Raw genomic sequence first — 18,074 nt, 5'->3', positions numbered from 1 at the left:
AAATAAATAAATAAATAAATCTCTACCCACTCACTTCCCCCACACATACACATTTCTATTAAGTTGGATTTTGCAGCCTTTAAATTGTACACTCTTTTAACAAATTATTTAAAAAAGAAATTCCAGGTATCAAACTTAGTATTTTCATCTTTTCACTTTCACACTAAAGTTAAAAGGGTTTTACTACCACCATTACAGGATTAGCATATTATGTACTCCCCTCTGTTAGTGAATTTTTGGTCTGGTGTGCTGGGGCGGGGCTGCGCTGGCCGAGCAGTCTCTGTGTCGCCGCCCAGGCTGGCCTCGAGCCCCTGGTGCACCGGCCCCAGCATGCTGGGACTGCAGCCGTGCCCCACTATGCGTGGCCTGTGAATGAGTTTTGTAGCATTCTCACTGTTCCGTGATGTTCTTTCATTTCAACTTGCAAACTCATGTTGGCGGTCCTCACAAAGCAGGGCGCATGGTGGTGGACCACCTCAGCTGCTGTTTGCCTGGAAAGGCTTCGTCCCACCCGCGTTTCTGAAGCAAGGTTTGCTGGCTGCGCTCTTCCCAGCTGGAGTCTTGGCATCGCCCCCGCCCTACTGGCTGCCAGCGTTTCTGGAGGGAGGCCTGCAGCTGGCTCTATGGGTTTCCCTTATGAAATTCCTATCTGTTCCTTACTTCTGGCGTCTTTGTTTTTCCACAACTGAATTATCACGTATCTAAGAATATTCTGTGGATTGATCTTTTGCTTATTGTTTTATTTTGTTTTGTTTGAGACAGGGTCTCACTCCGCAATTCAGGCTGACCTTGAATTTACTGTGTAGCCTAAGCTGGCCTCAAACTGATGGTGATCCTCCTGCCTCAGCCTTCGGAGGGCTGGGATTACAGTGCACCACCACACCTAGCGGCCTCCTTCCTGACTGAATTTTAATAATTTGAAATTTTGAGACTTTAATAGAGTAGGAACTTTGTAGGTTCCTAACGCTTTCTTTACTCTTTTTCATTCTTTTTTTTCTCCTCTAATGGGCTAATTATAAATAGTACTTCCTTTTACTTTCCTTCCGAGAACTGGCACATTAGAAGCAGCTTGCCTGAGACCACCTTGCAACTTTCTTGTACAAGACGAGGTTGGCAGTGAGGCTGTGCCAGTCGTTTTCCCTGGGTTTTGTTAACCGCTTCTATGTTTTTGTTATGTTTCAGGCATTCGCCTCCTGCGTTCATTTAGTCAGCTGTGCTTCCGGGTCTCCATCCGAGGGTGCATGTCGTGATCCTCCGCAGCACCACATGCATCTCGGGTGCGCGGGGAGGCATCGGGGAGCAGTCCTCGCCACCCCCTCCCCAGGGTCACATTAGCCGAAAGTCTCACATCCGTGGGGGCCTACGGACCTCAGGATGCACACTGCCGGACCCGTGGGCTGGAACCCTGACTTCTGAGGTCCGAGAGGGCTGGGTGACCGGGCTTGGACCAGGGCTCACAGGGCACCCTGGTGCCCGCAGGCCCCACCTGATGGCTGGCTGGGCCTGGTGTTTATCTGACACGTGGTGCGAAAAACTGTCCCGAGCCTCGCATGCACCCTCCCCCGTTTCCCTGGCTCCTAACGAGTGTCCTGCGTCTCTGGGATCTTTTCCAGGGTGCTGCGTGACGCTCTGCTGTCAGAAGTCTCAGACTCTGCCTGGCTGTGACACCTTCTTGGATACTGAAGATGCTGGCGATTTTCAAAGGTGATGTATGGTGTAGGACACCCTTACGTGGGATTTTCAGCTGCCTGTAAGTAAGGCACCCCAGCTTAGTGACTCTCCCTGGGTACCACGCAGCTGCACACAGGTCTGTCTGCTTAGCCACAGGAAGGGAAACTGCCTAGCTGAAGTCGCACAAACGCTTCTAACCATCAGCCCCAGCGACAGTCCCATCACAAGATACTTCAGAAGCGAGTTCAAGGCCAACCAGAACAACATAGTGAGACCCTGAAAAAAAAGATAATACTTTAGAAGGACTGTATCCAATCTTTTTTTTTTTTTTTTTAGGGAAGGGTCTACAGGGTGTTCAGAGTCTTATTACTAGATCGGACTCGTAGTGATCCACTCGTTTACAGCCTCCCAAAAGCTGGGATTATAGGCTCGCACCATCACACCCAGTCACAATCCCTGGTCTCAGTGCACCCCGGGGGCAGGGCAGGCCCAGGAATCAAATCCCAGGAATTTAATCCACTGAGCTATTTGGCTGGCCCTTCCAGTACCTTTTTTTTTTCCTTTGCACTACTGGGAATTGAACCCAAGACCTTCAAGCTGAGCTGTATCTTAGCCCTTTTCATTTTGTTTTATTCTGTTTTGTTTTTTTGAGACAGGTTCTCACTAGGTAATTAAGGCTGGCCTTGAGCACTGGGCGATCCTCCTGCCTCTTTCTCCCAGCCTGCGCCACTACATCCAGCCGCAGAGTGCTTTTTATATTTTCTGTTCGAGTCAGGGGTCAGTCTCATGATATTTAAACGGATTATTCAGGTAAGGCAGAGAGGCCTGTGGACTCGTGCAAGGACCGCATTCCGTCCCCGCCTCTCTCTGCCCCGCCTGTACTCCTGACCCAAGTGCAGGACACGGGTGTCCCATGGTGTCAGCGCCTGCCGGCACTGCAGAGATGCAGTGACAGCGCTCCAGCCCATCTCGCTCTCGTGCAGCCTGTCATCTACTGCATGCCACAGTAGCGAACAAGTTCATCCAGCCTGGGTGGTGCAAAGCAACACAAACCGGGCTTTGAAACTTCCCGAAGTCTGAAACAGCCCACCACCAAGCTGGGACGTCCAGGCCACACTCCTTTTGGGAATTACTGGTTCCCACCTCCCGTGCCTGAAGAGGTGCCACCCCTCACTGACCCTGTGTCTGCCTGCACAGCTGAATTTTATCCTGCTGGTTTTATAGACTTGCCATTTGCCTTGCGGGGGTGGGGGCAGGGATAAGGACTGAGCCCAGGGTCTTTTTGCTTTTTTGAGACTAGGTTTCACTGGGCCTTTTAAGATGGCATTGAACTCATTTTGTAGCCTAGGCTGGCCTCGAACTCACACCAGTCCTCCTGCCTCAACCTCTTGAGTGCTGGGAGGATTATAGGCATGCACCACCATGCCCAGTTTAGCCCACAGCCTTGATACCAAGCTATATCCCCAGTGGTTCGTTTTTTGAAACAGGGTGGGATTACAGCCATTCGTCACTCAGTTATCTGGCGTTTTTTTGTGTGTGTTTGTTTGCAGTACTGGGGATTGAACTCGGGACCCTGCGCTTGCCAGACAGGCACTTATTCTACTGAGCTATCTCCCCTGACCCCAGCTCTCGGTTTTTAAACTCACTTTAGTTGTCCATCATCAAGTCTTTCTCAGGTGATATGAATCAACAACATGACTAGAAAATTCCCACAGTCCCATCCTTGGGAAGGCTGAGGCACAAACGCTGCCATGAGTTCAAGTCTACCCAGCACTAGTAGTGAGATTGTCTCAAAAACATGACTCGAGACTGGGTGTGGTGGCGCGCACCTGTAATCCCAGCTCTTGGGAGGCTGCAAACAGGCAGATCACTACAAGTCCAATCTAGTAGTGCGACCCTGAATACCCTGTAGACCTCCCCTAAAATACAAAAAAGAAGAAAAAAATGGATTGAGTTAGGGGAGTAATTCAGTATAAATCCCCAGATTCAATCTCTGCTACTACAAAAAAAGAAAAAAAAAGTGTAGTTTTCGAACATGCTTAAGGCCCTGGGTTTGATTCTCAGCATCAAACACACACACACGCAGGTGAAAGTGTGCACAGCAGTGGTGATTCTGTCAGTGCGAGCCTCTGGGGGTGAAGGCGCCGCTGTAACCAGCACGGAGGGGAAATGAGCCGGAGCACCTGCAGCCCTCCCTGAGCCAGGCCTGGCGACAGCTCCACCGGCCCGGGCGGGCTGCGAGGGATGGTGCTGCTACGGGTTCTCCAGCCGCACCTGACAGGGCCTCCGGACCGATGGACCTCGCTGTGTACGCCGGGCACCTCTGGGCGTTCTCTCCTGCCCTTAGCCAGTATGACAGCAGCACAGCCGCAAAAGCTGTCAGAGTAAACAAATGTAAGTGTGGTGTCTGCTGGATTTTGTTCTGTTGTCACTGTATAGCCCAGGCTGGCCCAGGCCTACCAGTCTTCCTTCCCTCAGCCTCCCAAAAGTAGGATTTGGGGGGGGGGGGGTCTAAAAAAGGCCAGGGAGATGGCTCAGTAGAATAGGCGCTTCCCTGGCAAGTGCAAGGGTCTGAGTTCAAACCCTGGTTGGGGGGCGGGGGGAATCCAAAAGCAGGATTAAAAAAAAAAAAAAAAAAAAAGCGGGGGGAGGGACTGGGGACATAATTCAGTAGAATAAGTACTTGCCTGGTAAGTGCAAGGTCCTGAGTTCAATCCCCAGTTCCGCAAAAAAAGAAAATGGATTATTGGTTAGCACCACCAGGCCCAGTTTTTCAGACCTCTTTTTACAAATCTGAGTAGACCTTAAGGAAAACAAAGTTAACTTTTGAGAGTCCAACTGCCTTTGAATAAATTTAGCAGAAATGGACACATTTACATATCTGAGGACCGAGCTGAGCTAAGCCCCCAGGATCCCCAGGTGCAGGGCCCCCAGGCCCGGCGAGGAGCCGGCGGACAGCTAGCTCCTTCGCGCGTGCCGGCTGGAGCTTGGGCATCCCGCGGCGTGGGAGAGTCCACGCGATCCGAACCTGGGCCGGCCGGGCCTGGCGCTGGGAGCCGCGCAGCAGCACGGATGCGCGCTCGCGCGGCCGCAGGCATCCCTCCCCGTGTCCCTCCCGGCTTTTTCGGCCGCTGCCTGGCTGCCTATTCCCACTGCACGTGCTTATTCACATAGTCCGGATTTGTGGATCCCTGAGGTGCACCCTACGCTGCTACGTGTCTCCTGCGCGGACTGACCGACAGACGGCGCGCTGCATGCTGGGGCTGAGGGTTCCCGTGGACTCGGTCCGCAGGGAGGCCCTTGCGACAGGCAGACAGTCGGGATACGGGGGGCAGCGCAGCGCCATCTCTAGGCGGGGCGTCTTGACTGGACGGCCGCACATGCGCACGGAACACGGCGCCCGTGCCCGGACGTACCTGTGTGTTCCTGGACGCCTGCATGACTTTGGCCAGCGTGGGGCTGGGGAGATGGCTCGGTAGAATAAGCGCTTCCCAGGCAAGCGCAAGGGTCTGAGTTCAATCCCCGGTTCCACAAGAAAAAACAAAAACATTGGCCAACTTCAGCGCATGAAACACGCCCTCGCTTGTGCACAATCGCCCAAGGTTGGCGGCCGTGGGTCTCCACTCTGATGGGGCTGTGCACACTTTCCCCAGGTGATGGAGAGCACAGACGTCTCTGTCTGTCTTCATCTGGCCACACGTGGCTGCTTCCCACACGTGGGATCATGCACGATGTGGTCCTCCTGTAAACAGCCAGGGAAAGGGCAGGTGTCTGGTGGTATCCGCTGTCAACCGTGCAAACTGCTCTGAGAGCCTCCGAGGCCACCCTGCAGAGGGAAGAGGGAGACGATGAGGCCCAGGATGCAGGGTCATTCCCAGGAATTCCTGAAACATACCAGCCTCGGCATCGATTCTTTTTCTTTATTATTATTTTTTAATCATTGATTCTAAGGTTGATTTTAACATGTGCTGAGGGCAGCTGGACCAGGGCTGTAGGGCATGAAATTGAACCCATGTTAATGCTGAGTTCAGACGTGTAGCCTTTCTGTGGCTGCAGAATTTGGGGCCGCATACCTTCCTTGGCACTAAAATTCCTCTCAGCAGCTCATTTGTAATCCCTAACCCAGGGCTGTGGAAGGGCCTTGCAGGTCGGATGCTCGCTGTGCCTTCACCCAGCCAAGCCCTTTCTCCTCAGTGAGCTCCCCTTTTCCCAAGAATCTCATGGTACACACACACACACACAGCTCGTGGAGGTGAATGCTGGTGTTTTATAGTCTGTTTGGTAAGAAGGAAATTCATTTTGGGATGAAATCAAAAATGAAACAACATTGTATAAAGTAGCCCACAGAATTCAGCAGTAAGAAGTTGATCTTACTGGGCCAAACCAAGACACTGGAAGCCATCCCATTCTGAGAAGCTCAGGAGCTGCCCGGGTTCCCTCTCTCCCTCTGTCCATCCTTCCCTCATCTATCTCAGAGACAGCCAGATCCTTCTCCCTCTGGCCCTGCTTCTAGCAACTCAGCCTTCCCCTCTGTCTTGAAGACACAAGCCCACAGGGTAATTCTGGAGGAATTCTCAACTCTCTGGTGTCTATAGACCGATTCCCCAGGCCATGGGATATAGTGTGTCCCTACTGTCCAGGATGAAGGTGGGCCTCCTCCTGCTGAGGGGCTTCCATCCAGTCTCCTTCACAACGACCACATGCTGCCTCCCCCATTCGTCATTTCTCATTGCCAAGCACTTTCTATTGCAATTGCATTGTTGTTATTTATAATGGGCTTAATGCAGGCAAGCTGCAGGAAAAAGAATTGGTTCCCCACAAGAATGTCAAAATTACCCCTAATTATACCATGCACAGATAACTACCGTTAATGTCTTTGTGTGTGTGCACCTAACTGTCCACTTCCTGTCAAAGGGAGTGTATTGTTGGTTCTGGAGTGCTGGGCCCTCGGCGATCATGCAAATGAGGTAGACTGGCCAAGCCACAGACATGAAAGGGGCCGGCTCAGCTGGGGATTCGCATTATGGCTGCTTGAGTGGGCAGGGTGGGGGGCGCTTTGTCTTCTTTTGAAAAGCCACTCACATGTTACACTGAGAGGATTAGAGCTGCCTTACTTGAAACTAATCCCACGATGAAATAAAAAGTATAGCCTTTCAGAGTTAGACTTCCTGTAATTTTGATGTTTATTTCACAGAATATGACGATAATCGCTAATGCCTGGTACCTTAAAAGCATGCACTGTGCGCACAACCCCAGCAGATGAAAAATGAGTAACATGGTCTCCTGGTTACTTTCACCTCATTGCCGAGGCAAAACAAAACACCCAGAATTAAGGCAGGAAAGGTTTTGGAGGTTTCAGTCAGTAATCAGCTGGCCCCAAGGCAGGGTGACGTGGCGAGGGGCAACGAATTTGAGCAACACAGCAAGAGCAACAAGAGCGAAAGGCGCAGGAAGCCCCTTTTCTCCCCGTACCGTGTGCCAGCGGTCCGTGCTCGGCGGGCGTGGCCCGCACGCCATCTCCCTACCCTCCCCTGCCACAGGATGAGGATGTTGACAAAGTGCGGACCCCGGGCCGGAAACGCTGTAACTGTTTCCTGAGGAGAGCGCATGAAAGCAAGAGGGCCAGGTTGAACAAGCCGTGTCTGAAAATCCCACCCCCATGACTGCATGAGGCTTTGGGGGGACATCCAGACACAAAGCATAACAGATGGCAGTAATTGCAGATGTTCACATATTTTTAATTAGTACGTGTTTGCAGTACTTAATGATTCTGTGGTCATTTGGGACGTGTACGTAATTCGTCTTAATTATTTTTGACTCTCGTCCTGCCCCTCCCTACTTGGTCTGCTGGCCATTTGCAGAACATCTGTTTGTATTATCCGCCTTTTATTTTGCTCTTTAACGGATTTCTACTCCAGGTTTCTCGTGTAGGAGAAGCCATGGGAGGTGTTCTCGGCGCGTGACTCAGCTTCTCCTGTGCTTCCGCGTGGCATCTTCTGGGATCAGCCTCGGAGCTCGAGTTCTGATGCAGAATCACACTTCTGCCCTCCTCCCCCGCTTGCCTGTGGCGCAGGAACATTCTGTGTGCGTCGCAGGAACATTGTGTGTGCGTCACAGAATCCATTTTCCTAGTGATCATTTAAAAGATTCTTCATTCGTAACATCAGGCTCTGAAAGCTGTTTTTAGGTAACATTCATTGCATTGGCAGCTGTTTTAAGAAGCACACTTTCTATAAGAAAAAGGAAGCAGCAGACTTGAGTTCTGTTTATAAACACAGGTTAGGGGATGTGCGATACTGTCAATCATAGCTAATTTGTATTAAATAATTGTGACACATTGTAGGCTGAGTAGAGTATCCATAAAGCTGAGGCAGTTGTGTCCGTCTCCACAGTCATTGTAGTATGTTAATGGTAATTTTACTAGGAGGAAACACTGTAGGATTAGGAACCTTCGGGGCTCAGAACGGCATCTTAAAAGTCACAGCTTGTGTTCTACATTGCACTGAGGCAACCTTGCCCACCCCACAAAATTTTGTTTTTCAGCCCTCAGTACCTTCACACTGAACTGCAAGCCCAGCCCCTTCACACACACCTTTTTTTTTTTTTTTTTTTTGTAAGGGTCTATAGAGTCTCGCTGTGTAGGCAGGATTCGTAGTGATCCGCCTGTGTCCAGCCTCGGGAGGAGCTCGGATTACAGGCGTGTGCCACCACGCCCAGTCTCAATCGCTGTCTCAGCGCGCCCCTGGGCCGGCCGGGCCAGCATGGCCCCGCCAGGGATTGAACCCCTGCATCTGCCTAAACAGGCTCTTTCATCCGCTGAGTTATGTGGCCAGCCTTTCTCTTTCCTCCTGGGCTAGTTTTCTGTCTCTCCTCACCAAGGGTGACGTTGAAGAGAGTACCCGTGTGCGTACGTCCGTGCGTCTCTGCGTGCCTGCATTTGCGTGCTGAGTCCTGCGCGTAGGCGTACGTTTCTGGACAGAGGTACGCGCATGTGCCCTGCGCCTTGTTCCGGGCAGGGCTGACCTAAGTGCGCGTGTGACACTGGTGCACAGAAAGGTGTAGGGAAGGTAGCCCTGACTTGCTGGGTGACACACCCAGCCACTAGCAGAGCTGCACCCTAGATACAGTGTGAGCCATGGGGCGCCACAGGTCAAGCAGGGCACCGCTGGTGCGTGGCTCCCCGTGCGTGCTGATGCACAGGTGTGACGCCATAAGTGCCACAGGTGTACAGGCACCATCAGGTGTTGTGACCCCGGGTGGCACTGATAGATGGGCTGACGGAGGCGGGGAGGAGCGGCATCCTCGGCGACGCTGATGGGTGTGGCCCACGGTGTGTGTGGCATTGTGCGGCTGTCGCTGACGTGCATTTGTGCTTGGTGACCGGATCATTGGCTGCATAGCTTTTTAAAGGGGCACAGGTGTGCGACAGTGAGCCCTTAGTTCATGTGCCTGACTTTTCCTCTGTCCACCTTCCAAACAAAGGCCTGCATGAGACCTGCGGTGGTCCCCAGGGATGTCAGAGCCAGAGTCGTGCCCTGGAGGGGACAGTGACACGGTTGTGACATGTGTCAGAGCCAGAAGTGTCCTGCCTGCCGCAGGCTGTGGAAATGACAGGAGGAGGCCCCCCAAAGGAATTCCTTTTGGAGGGGAAAGGCCCTCTGCCCAGAGGTAGGAAGTGAGCAGGAGCCCCAGTTTTCAAGCCTGGTTTAGAGATCTGTCAAAAGCTGAGATTCCCAAGGCCTTCTGACTCCCACTTGGCTTTGTCGGTGCCCCATGCCCAACGTTTCCAAACGCACTGGTGTCTCATTGTCCCCTCCTCTTTCTCCCAGGCCTGCTGAAGAGAAAATATCCTCAGGAGGAAGACCCGTTATCCATCTTAAAGTTGAGGCTCGGGTGAGCTTACATTTTCGTTTTTCTCTTCTGTTTTTGTTGTTGTCACTGTTGTTGTTGTTGTTGTTGTTGTTGTTAGATGATTTCGTCTTACAGACCATAATAGAATCAACCTATTGATTCTCTTCCAACCTCACTAGGGATCAAACTCAGGACCTTGCGCTTGCCAGGCAGGCACTTAGGCTGCTGAGCCATGTCCAGAGCTCTGGGCTTTCTGAAATAGCAACCTCTTGGACTGTGAGTCCTCAGTAAATACTAAGGACAGCTGTGATATCGTCAAGAGTAACTTCTGAGTGGGTGGGCCTGAAAGGCACACACAGTCACCCCAAGCCAGTGTGGCCCAAAACACCCCTACCCAGAGCTCTTGCCTTTTGACTCCACCATATTTGTTTTCACTTGTTTGGGTTTGGGTTTTGGTTTTTATTTGCTTGTTTTGGTTCTAGAAATTCAACTGAGAACTTTTCCACTGAGCTGCATCCCTAGCTCTTTATTTTTGAGACAGGGTCTCACTGAGTTGCCGAGGCTGGCCTCAGCTGTGGAGTCGTCTGGTATCAGCCTCCCACAGGGCTGGGATTAGGTGTGCTCCTCCCCAACCAGCGGATGTGCCAGTCAAACCGAGGCCTCGTGCCTTTCCCATCGTTGGCATGATGCACCTGGCACTGCCTGGCCTCTGATCTCCTGGCATCAGAGCAGCACAGACAAGTGCCAGCTTCTCCTGCCTCGTGGGGCCCTGTTTCTGCCAGGCAGCCTTCTCTTCTGAACCGTCCACCTCCACCGCCCTATAGCTTAGGGCTATAGTGGATCCTTTGGGCCCCTCGTGTCATTCAGAATTATCCTCCCTCTCTGAAAGTACAGAGCCTGGCAAATTTAAGTCTCTGCAAGTCCGAGTGCCGTTGGCCATTAAGGTGACATAGTCCCACGTGCAGCAGTCTTCCTGTGGACATCTGTGAGAGACAGAGCTCTCGCCTGCCCAGGCCACCCCATTCCGAGCCTTAGTAATGTGCCCACGCTCACCCCTGGAGTGGGCCATTTTCTGGATATGCAGCACTGAGCCACCGTTCCAGACACCCTTTTGATTTTTTATTCATTTATTGACATATTGTTATTTTTTTCAATGGTAGAGATTGAATCCAGGGTCTCGGCACTAAGCTACATCCCCAGCCCTTTGCTAGGCCTTGTTCTGAGATGAGGTGCATCTAGGCTGAGGTCAAGCTTTCACATTCCTCCCTGAGCCTCCCCAAATGGTGGGCCCCCCAGCATGCGCCACCACACCATTTTGCATTCTCATGTCTTAGAATTGTGTCATGTTGGAGCTGGGGAGATGGCTCAGTGGAATAAGTGCTACCCTGGCAAGCAGAAGGCCTGAGTTCAATCCCCGGTTCTGAAAAAAAAAAAAAAAAAAAATTGGTCATGCAGGCCTGATGAAAACAAAAAGAATCCAGTCCTTGGTGTCCTCGAGGCCCCTCCCCCACAAGCATGGATGCAGCTTTGTTTCAAGAGTGCTGGGCCCTGATAGCCAACCCCATAAAGGACCAAAGCAGTGTGCAAACCTCACTTTGTAAACCAAGCACAAGGGCTGGGGACAGCTCAGTGTGAAGAGCGGGAGCCTGGTGAACACAGGAGGGCTCACTCCTGGAGCTGCAGTAAATAAATCAGTGAATGAGATGGATAATGGACGTGCAGCCTTCCTGATCGCTCTCTTTTTTTTTTTTTTTAATTTTTTAACATTTATTTATTTATTGTGTGTGTGTGTGTGTGTGTGTGTGGCCAGCTCAGCCCACCATGGGGCGGGGCTGGCTGGCATGTGGTGCTGGGGGATTGAACCGAGGTCCCTATGCTTTTGCTTAGCTTAGCTTGTTCCAAGTAGGTGCTTTAGACCACTGAGCCATCTCGCCAGCCCCCTTCCTGATCTCTCATCTCCCCAGCTGACGAAGTGTCCCACGTGCTTCAGGCAAGGTCACTTACAGTCTGCTTATCCCAGGGTGGCCCATGAGCCCACGCACAGTGTGGTCACGCAGGTGTTGGCCCCCCGGCGGCATTGATGGTCCGTATGGTTAACCTCATCTCCAACTCATCCGACCCTGTGTGACCTGAAGGCCTCCCTGGCGTCACTGGGTTGGTTCTCCAGTATAGTCAATCCACACCTAAAACGAAGGTCTTCCCGGCAGGGAGGACGTAATTACCTCAGGATCACCAGGCAGAGCTGCAAAGCCGGGCCCTTTTGGCCAAGGCCAGATTTTATTTTATTTCATTTTCAGAACTGGGGATTGAACTGAGGTCCTTGCGCTTGCCAGGCAAGCACTTACTCTACTGAGCTATCTTCCCGGCCCAAGGCCACATTCCTTACCCCCCAGCCTCCTCCCACTCACCCCCAGGGGCTCACCTGTCTTCCCTCTAGTGTTGGGGTATGTGTTCAACCCAAGACATCAGTGGATGAACAGAGGAGGGCACCTCTGCTTGGCTGTGTCCAGCTGGTTCCTGGCACATGGGAGCATGTGACTCTCCAGAATCCTCTCAGTCCTTCCCAGATGCGTCTTGACTTGAATGTGGAGTGTGTGTGTGTGTGTGTGTGTGTGTGTGTTGGGAAGCAAAGAGGAGGACTGAGGTCACCTTGTGTCCCTGCAGACCCAGTGCAGCTGCTGCGATGTCTTTGCCCGCCCCCAGCTCTGACCTGTTGGGTTTTTTTCTCCCGTAGAGGAAACGCGAAGATGATGGACCCAGGCTTGCGAGCTGAGAGTGTGGCCCACGTAAGTGTGCGTCTCTTTCCTCCTTGAAATGGGATGGGCTCACGGATGCTGTTGTGAAGCCTGTGAAGCCACCTGCTGGAGCTGGCTCTCCCCACTGCCGTGCATGAAACCCCAGAAAGCCCCACGTCTGCCTTCCAGACTTGGTCACTGAACAGGTCCTTCCAGCTCCTCCGTGCTCAGGGTTTTTGTGCAGAACAGTGAAGAGCTGTGAATGAGCAGAGCCCCTGGGGGAAGCACGACCTCAGGTCGGTGAGCCTTGGTCCTCTGTGACCCGAGCAGGCAGGCTCTGCCGCTGCCCTTTCTGGGTAGAGGAGGGTGGTAGGGAAGAAGGTGCTGGCCTCTCAGTCTCACTGTGTGTGGCTGTTAGAGGTGGGCGGAGTCAAGCTGGGCGAGGTGCCCACCCGCACTCCCAGCGTGCAGCAGGCTGAGGCAGGAGATGCCCGTGAGTGCAAAGTCAGCCTCTGCTACATAACAAGACCCTGTCTTAAGAAAACCAAAAACCATATTTTAAAAATTAAAGATTTGTCATTAAAGCAACCTGCCAGACCTCCATGTGACTCATTTGACCTGATGTCCTGTCTGTATTGGGAGGGAGGGAGGGAGGGCAGGCAGGAATGCAGACCGCAGGAGTGAGGTGCAGAGTGGGGCTCGGAGGTGATCCTGGCAGCGTCCCCAAATTAGGGACAGCTCAGCTTTCTGCTCAGGTTCCGTGTGGGGCTGTTGTAGACTGGAGCCGGACTCAGCTGTGTGTGGGCTGTCATTTTTTTAATGCTCTCCAAAGGAAAGGTAAACCAGGTGTGGTCAGGGGTGCTTCAGTTCACAAACTTAACTCACCTAGGAACCTGGGTAAGATGGCGCAGTGCTGTGTGTCCTGTGGCGCAGAGTTCACAAACAGAAGCAACATTTTGCTTCTGTCTGCAAACTGAATTGTTCACGAACAGAAGCATTCATGAACCGAGGCACCAGACTCTCAGCCACTGCAGGAGCTGAGGCGAGCTGAGGCGAGTTCAAGGCTAGCCCGAGCAACAGACCCCCCCCCCTCAAAAATTAAAAAATAAAAGAAGCCTGCTTAAAATATAATGTGGCATGATCATGAACTTGAAGCTTGGAAACATGCAGCCACCACGTCCTCTAGACTACATCGTGCTGCGCAGAGCGCGCTCTTCCTTCCCTCCTTGGGGGTGGGGGTGCTGTAGGAACCCAGGTAGCTCTGCGCTTGCTACCAGCGCAAAGGAGGGCCACGTTCCCACCCGCAGGTCTGCAGAGGGCACCCAGCAGGCGGATCCCTGCCGGCAGCCCAGGAAGCGCGCGTCTGGCCGGCTGCTGCGGTGTCACTGTGCGCGCAGGCTGGGGACACGGCCGCCGCCTCCTCCCGCTGCGGCTCCTCCCCGCCCCTACCACCGCCTCACCAACGGCGGTTTGTGTCCCCAGGGTGCGGTGACGTTCGCAGATGTGGCCGTAGAATTCTCCCAGGAGGAGTGGGCGTGCCTGGACACCGCTCAGAGGGACCTGTACTGGGATGTGATGCTGGACAACTACAGCAACCTGGTCTCACTGGGTGAGTCGCGTCCGCTGCCCGAGCCGCTGCGCGCTCCCGGCCGGCAGCCTTCGGGGCCCCTTGCTGAGTCCCGCCAGATTCCTGCCCCTGTGTCCTGGCAGCGCCTGGGGGGCGGGGATGCCAGCGGGCAGCGCAGACCGTGGCGCTCCAGAACCATTTGCTCTGCGCCCGCCCGCCCGCCCGGCGCTATGTAAGCACTTCTCTCCTTAGCCTCCAGCTCAGAGCCCGGGCTGTGTCTCAGGACCGGCTTCAGCCCACAGTGTGATGTTTCTACTCAAGTTGTCGTTGACAGTGGGGCTCTGGGACGGTGGGGACCCACATTTATAGAAAACAGCTCACTGCAGGGCCTGATTGCTTAAAGAATGTAAAGTGGACTGAAGAGCCAAAATTACCCAAAGCAAGAGGAGCGGATTCTGTTCCCAGCAGGACTGGAAGTGGAGTTGAAAGAGTCCCTGAGCTTTGTGCTGGGTGTGGAATAGCAGTGCTCTGTGACTTATCCAGGAAACTCATTTTTCTCCTAGTAAAATAATGGTGCATGGCTAGGGGACAGCAGGCCTGATCTGTGCCTATTTGGTGACACTCAGCAGTGTCAGCTCTGTTTTTTTATCACAGCGTGTGAAGCCATGAGGCCCCAGGTTTGCCGGCCCTTTCAGGGCCCCCAGCACCCCCGGGGACCGTGTCTGCGGGCTTCCACTCTTGGTGCGCAGGGGCCTGGCCTCCCTGTTTTTGTGTGCATGTGCACACGCTTGCGTGCGCGCGCGCGCGCGTGTGTGTGTGTGTGAGTGTGCATTATGAGAAGCTGACACTGCTCCCCCAGGGGAACCAGGGCCCAGGCTCGTTCTTTTCGTTCAGCTCCCAGCTTTTTTTTTTTTTTTTTTTTTTTTGGCGGAACCAGGGATTGAACTCAGACCCTTGTGCTTGTCAGGGAAGCACTTATTCTACTGGGCCATCTCCCTGGCCCACAGCTCCCAGATTTTATAACAGAGACCCAGCTGCTAAGATATGTAGTAGTTTTACACCCAGACATCAACTGCACAGTGTCAGATGTCACCGTAGATCCATATTCTATTCCCTTGGGTCTCCCAGGTTTGCCCCATATCATCTCCAGAGCATACTTGTTTTCATCTTATCTTTGAGATTTGGCCCAAATTTTTTTTACTTAATTATGGCAAAACAAATAGTAGGGCACCCCTTCCCCATCCATGTCCAGCAGCCATGCCCCAGGTGGCCCCTGGCCTTTAGGGGTCCAGCAGAAGGAGCCATGCTTGGAGAGCCCTTGATGACTCACCTCAGTTCTACTGGAGAAGTTTGTGTGGTAAGTTTTTCTTAAAGGAGAAAAACAGGGCCAGGGAGATGGCTCAGTAGGATAAGCGCTTGACTGGCAAACACAAGGATCTGAGTTCAATCCCCAGTTCTGCCAAAAAAAATAAAAATAAAAATATTTTTAAAAAAGGAGAAAAACATATTCTGATTTGTTGTGTTTTGTTCTGAATTCCAGATTTGGAGTCCGCACATACAGATAGGAATTCAGCAGTAGAAAAGAGCTTTGATAAAATGAATCTTCAGAGGAGGAATGCACTTGGCAGAAGCAAGTCCTGTCCAGCTGATGAGATGAGTGAGTCTGAAAGAGGCCAAGGCTCTGGAGAGGGGGATCTCAGCCAAAATGGAGAGCCCAGCCGAGAGGAGAGCCCCAGCCCAGAGGGGAACCTCAGCCGAGGGGAGAGCCCCAGCCTGGAAGGGAGCCCCAGTGGAGAGGAGAGCTCTAGCCTAGAGGACAGCCCCAGCCGAGAGGACAGCCCCAGCCCAGACTGGAGCCCCAGCCGGGAGGGGAACTCCAGCCGAAAGGGGAACCGCAGCCAGTTGGGTTCTCGCAAGCAGCTTCCTGCCAGAGAGCGCACCGCATCCCGGCTGGCCAGGTCTTACCGGGAGAGCGCCTACGAATGCACGGAGTGCGGGAAGGCTTTCAGCCGCAGCTACCAGCTGAGCCAGCACCAGAAGATCCACACCGGAGAGAAGCCCTATGAGTGCAAGGAGTGCAAGAAGGCCTTCCGCTGGGGGAACCAGCTCACGCAGCACCAGAAGATCCACACGGGGGAGAAGCCCTACGAGTGCAAGGACTGCGGCAAGGCCTTCCGCTGGGGCTCCAGCCTGGTCATCCACAGGAGGATCCACACCGGAGAGAAGCCCTACGAGTGCAAGGACTGTGGCAAGGCCTTCCGGCGGGGCGACGAGCTCACTCAGCACCTGCGCTTCCACACTGGTGAGAAGGACTATGAGTGCAAGGACTGTGGCAAGACCTTCAGCCGCCTCTACAAGCTCATCCAGCACAAGAGGATCCACAGCGGGGAGAAGCCCTACGAGTGCAAGGACTGCGGCAAGGCCTTCATCTGTAGCTCCAGCCTCATCCAGCACAAGAGGATCCACACTGGGGAGAAGCCCTTCGAGTGCCAGGAGTGCGGGAAGGCTTTCACCCGCGTGAACTACCTCACACAGCACCAGAAGATCCACACGGGCGAGAAGCCTCACGAGTGCAAGGAGTGCGGCAAGGCCTTCCGCTGGGGCTCCAGCCTGGTCAAGCACGAGCGCATCCACACCGGGGAGAAGCCGTACAAGTGCACCGAGTGTGGCAAGGCCTTCAACTGCGGCTACCACCTTACCCAGCATGAGCGTATCCACACCGGCGAGACGCCCTACAAGTGCAAGGAGTGCGGGAAAGCCTTCATCTACGGGTCAAGCCTGGTGAAACACGAGCGTATCCACACTGGGGAGAAGCCCCACACGTGCAAGGACTGCGGGAAAGCCTTCAGCCACGGCCACCAGCTCACTCAGCACCAGAAGACGCACGCTGCGAAGCCGCACGTGTGCGACGAGTGCGGGAAGGTTTGCAAGCACGCAAGCCACCTGAAAGGACACCTGAGGGTTCATAAGAATTAGAAGCCTTTTGAAAGCAGTGTGGGGCCAGGGATGTAGCTCAGCAGTACAGCGCCTGCCCAGCAGGTGCAGTGCCCCGAGTTCAGTTCCCGGCACCGAAGCGCCTATCCTCCTCCACTCATTCTTTCTCACTAACCATGAGCAAGAGTCACAATTAATTTAACATAGAAAAGCCCTCCCTTGTCATTCGCACACTTACGACATCACCAGTAACACTAGAGGCAAATGTGGGCCACAGAGATGTTATTTTTCTTTATGATCACATGTTCGTCCTGACATCTTTACCAGCTAGGCCGGCTGAGCACACCATCGAAGCCTGTCAGCGCCATTCCATCTTTAGTACATTTCAGGTTCATTCTAGGGAACAACCCAGCTAAACCGTACACGGGGAAACAACACGTGCCCTTGATCACGGCACATAGCCCACCGAGGATCCGCAGTGTCCCGACCCTTTACTCCCTGTGAGACATGCCAGCACACTTCGTGTCACCCCTGTGCATTACAGATGCACCTCAACATAGGGCTACATCCTGGTAACAGAGGGTTACAGCCTGGTAAGCCCATCCCGTGTTGAAAATACCACTCGAAAAAGCGCTTAATACACTTGACCGACCAAACATTGGAACCTAGCCCAATCTACCTTAACAGTGCTCAGAATTATTCCCGTTAGCCTAAATTGGGCAAAATCGTCTAAAAGCTTATTCAGTGATTAAGTGCTGGATGTCTCGTGTAATTTATTGAATAATACGCTGAAAGTAAAAATTAGTGGCTATATGGTTATGCTTTTGCACCATTGTAAGTTCAGAAGTCCCTGGTTGCATTGGGTCCGCTTTTGCACCATTGTAAAGATCAGTAATCAGTGATTGTGTGGGTTTGCTTTCTCACCGTCGTAAAGTTCCGAAGCCAGTAGTTGTATGGATTCACTTTTGCACCATCCTGCAGCTCAGAAAGCCGCAGCTGTATGGTTATACTCTCACCATTCTAAAGTTCAGAAGTCCGTGGTTGTGTGGGTTCGCTTCTGCACCATGCTCAAGGTCCGAATCAGTGGTTGTGTGGGTTCGCTTCTGCACCATGCTCAAGGTCCGAAGCAGTGGCTCTCTGATTATACTTGCACCATTATAAAGTTCAAACGTGAGTGGTCGTGTAAGTTCGCTTTCGTACCATCGTAAAGTTCAGAAATCCGTGGTTGTGTGGGTTCGCTTTTGCACCATCGTAAAGATCAGAAATCAGTGGTTGTGTGGGTTCGCTTTTGCACCATCGTAAAGATCAGAAATCAG

General features: G+C 52.9%; 1 protein-coding gene across 3 annotated transcripts in view; it reads left to right on the top strand.

The window, feature by feature from the left end:
• The window catches only part of Znf331 (zinc finger protein 331), a 23,509-nt gene extending 5,441 nt beyond the window's left edge, over positions 1 to 18,068 (top strand). The window contains exons 2-7 of one of the 3 annotated variants that reach the window (XR_002819573.1): positions 1,614 to 1,704; positions 9,501 to 9,564; positions 12,257 to 12,308; positions 13,740 to 13,866; positions 15,365 to 17,831; positions 17,878 to 18,068. Coding sequence is in view for 2 of the 3 variants with exons in the window: in XM_023708560.1 (XP_023564328.1) it covers positions 1,686 to 1,704; positions 9,501 to 9,564; positions 12,257 to 12,308; positions 13,740 to 13,866; positions 15,365 to 16,800 (1,698 nt within the window). In the remaining variant the exon portion in view is untranslated. Of the gene's footprint in view, positions 1 to 1,613; positions 1,705 to 9,500; positions 9,565 to 12,256; positions 12,309 to 12,446; positions 12,554 to 13,739; positions 13,867 to 15,364 lie in introns of those variants that run through there. The other 2 variants (XM_023708560.1, XM_023708561.1) reach the window with 2 other exon arrangements.
• The last annotated feature ends 6 nt before the right edge of the window (positions 18,069 to 18,074 follow it).

Source organism: Octodon degus, unplaced genomic scaffold (genome assembly GCF_000260255.1).
Source record: "Octodon degus isolate 3935 unplaced genomic scaffold, OctDeg1.0 scaffold00393, whole genome shotgun sequence".
Taxonomy (NCBI): Eukaryota; Metazoa; Chordata; class Mammalia; order Rodentia; family Octodontidae; genus Octodon; species Octodon degus.
This window is presented reverse-complemented; position numbering and strand designations above follow the sequence as displayed.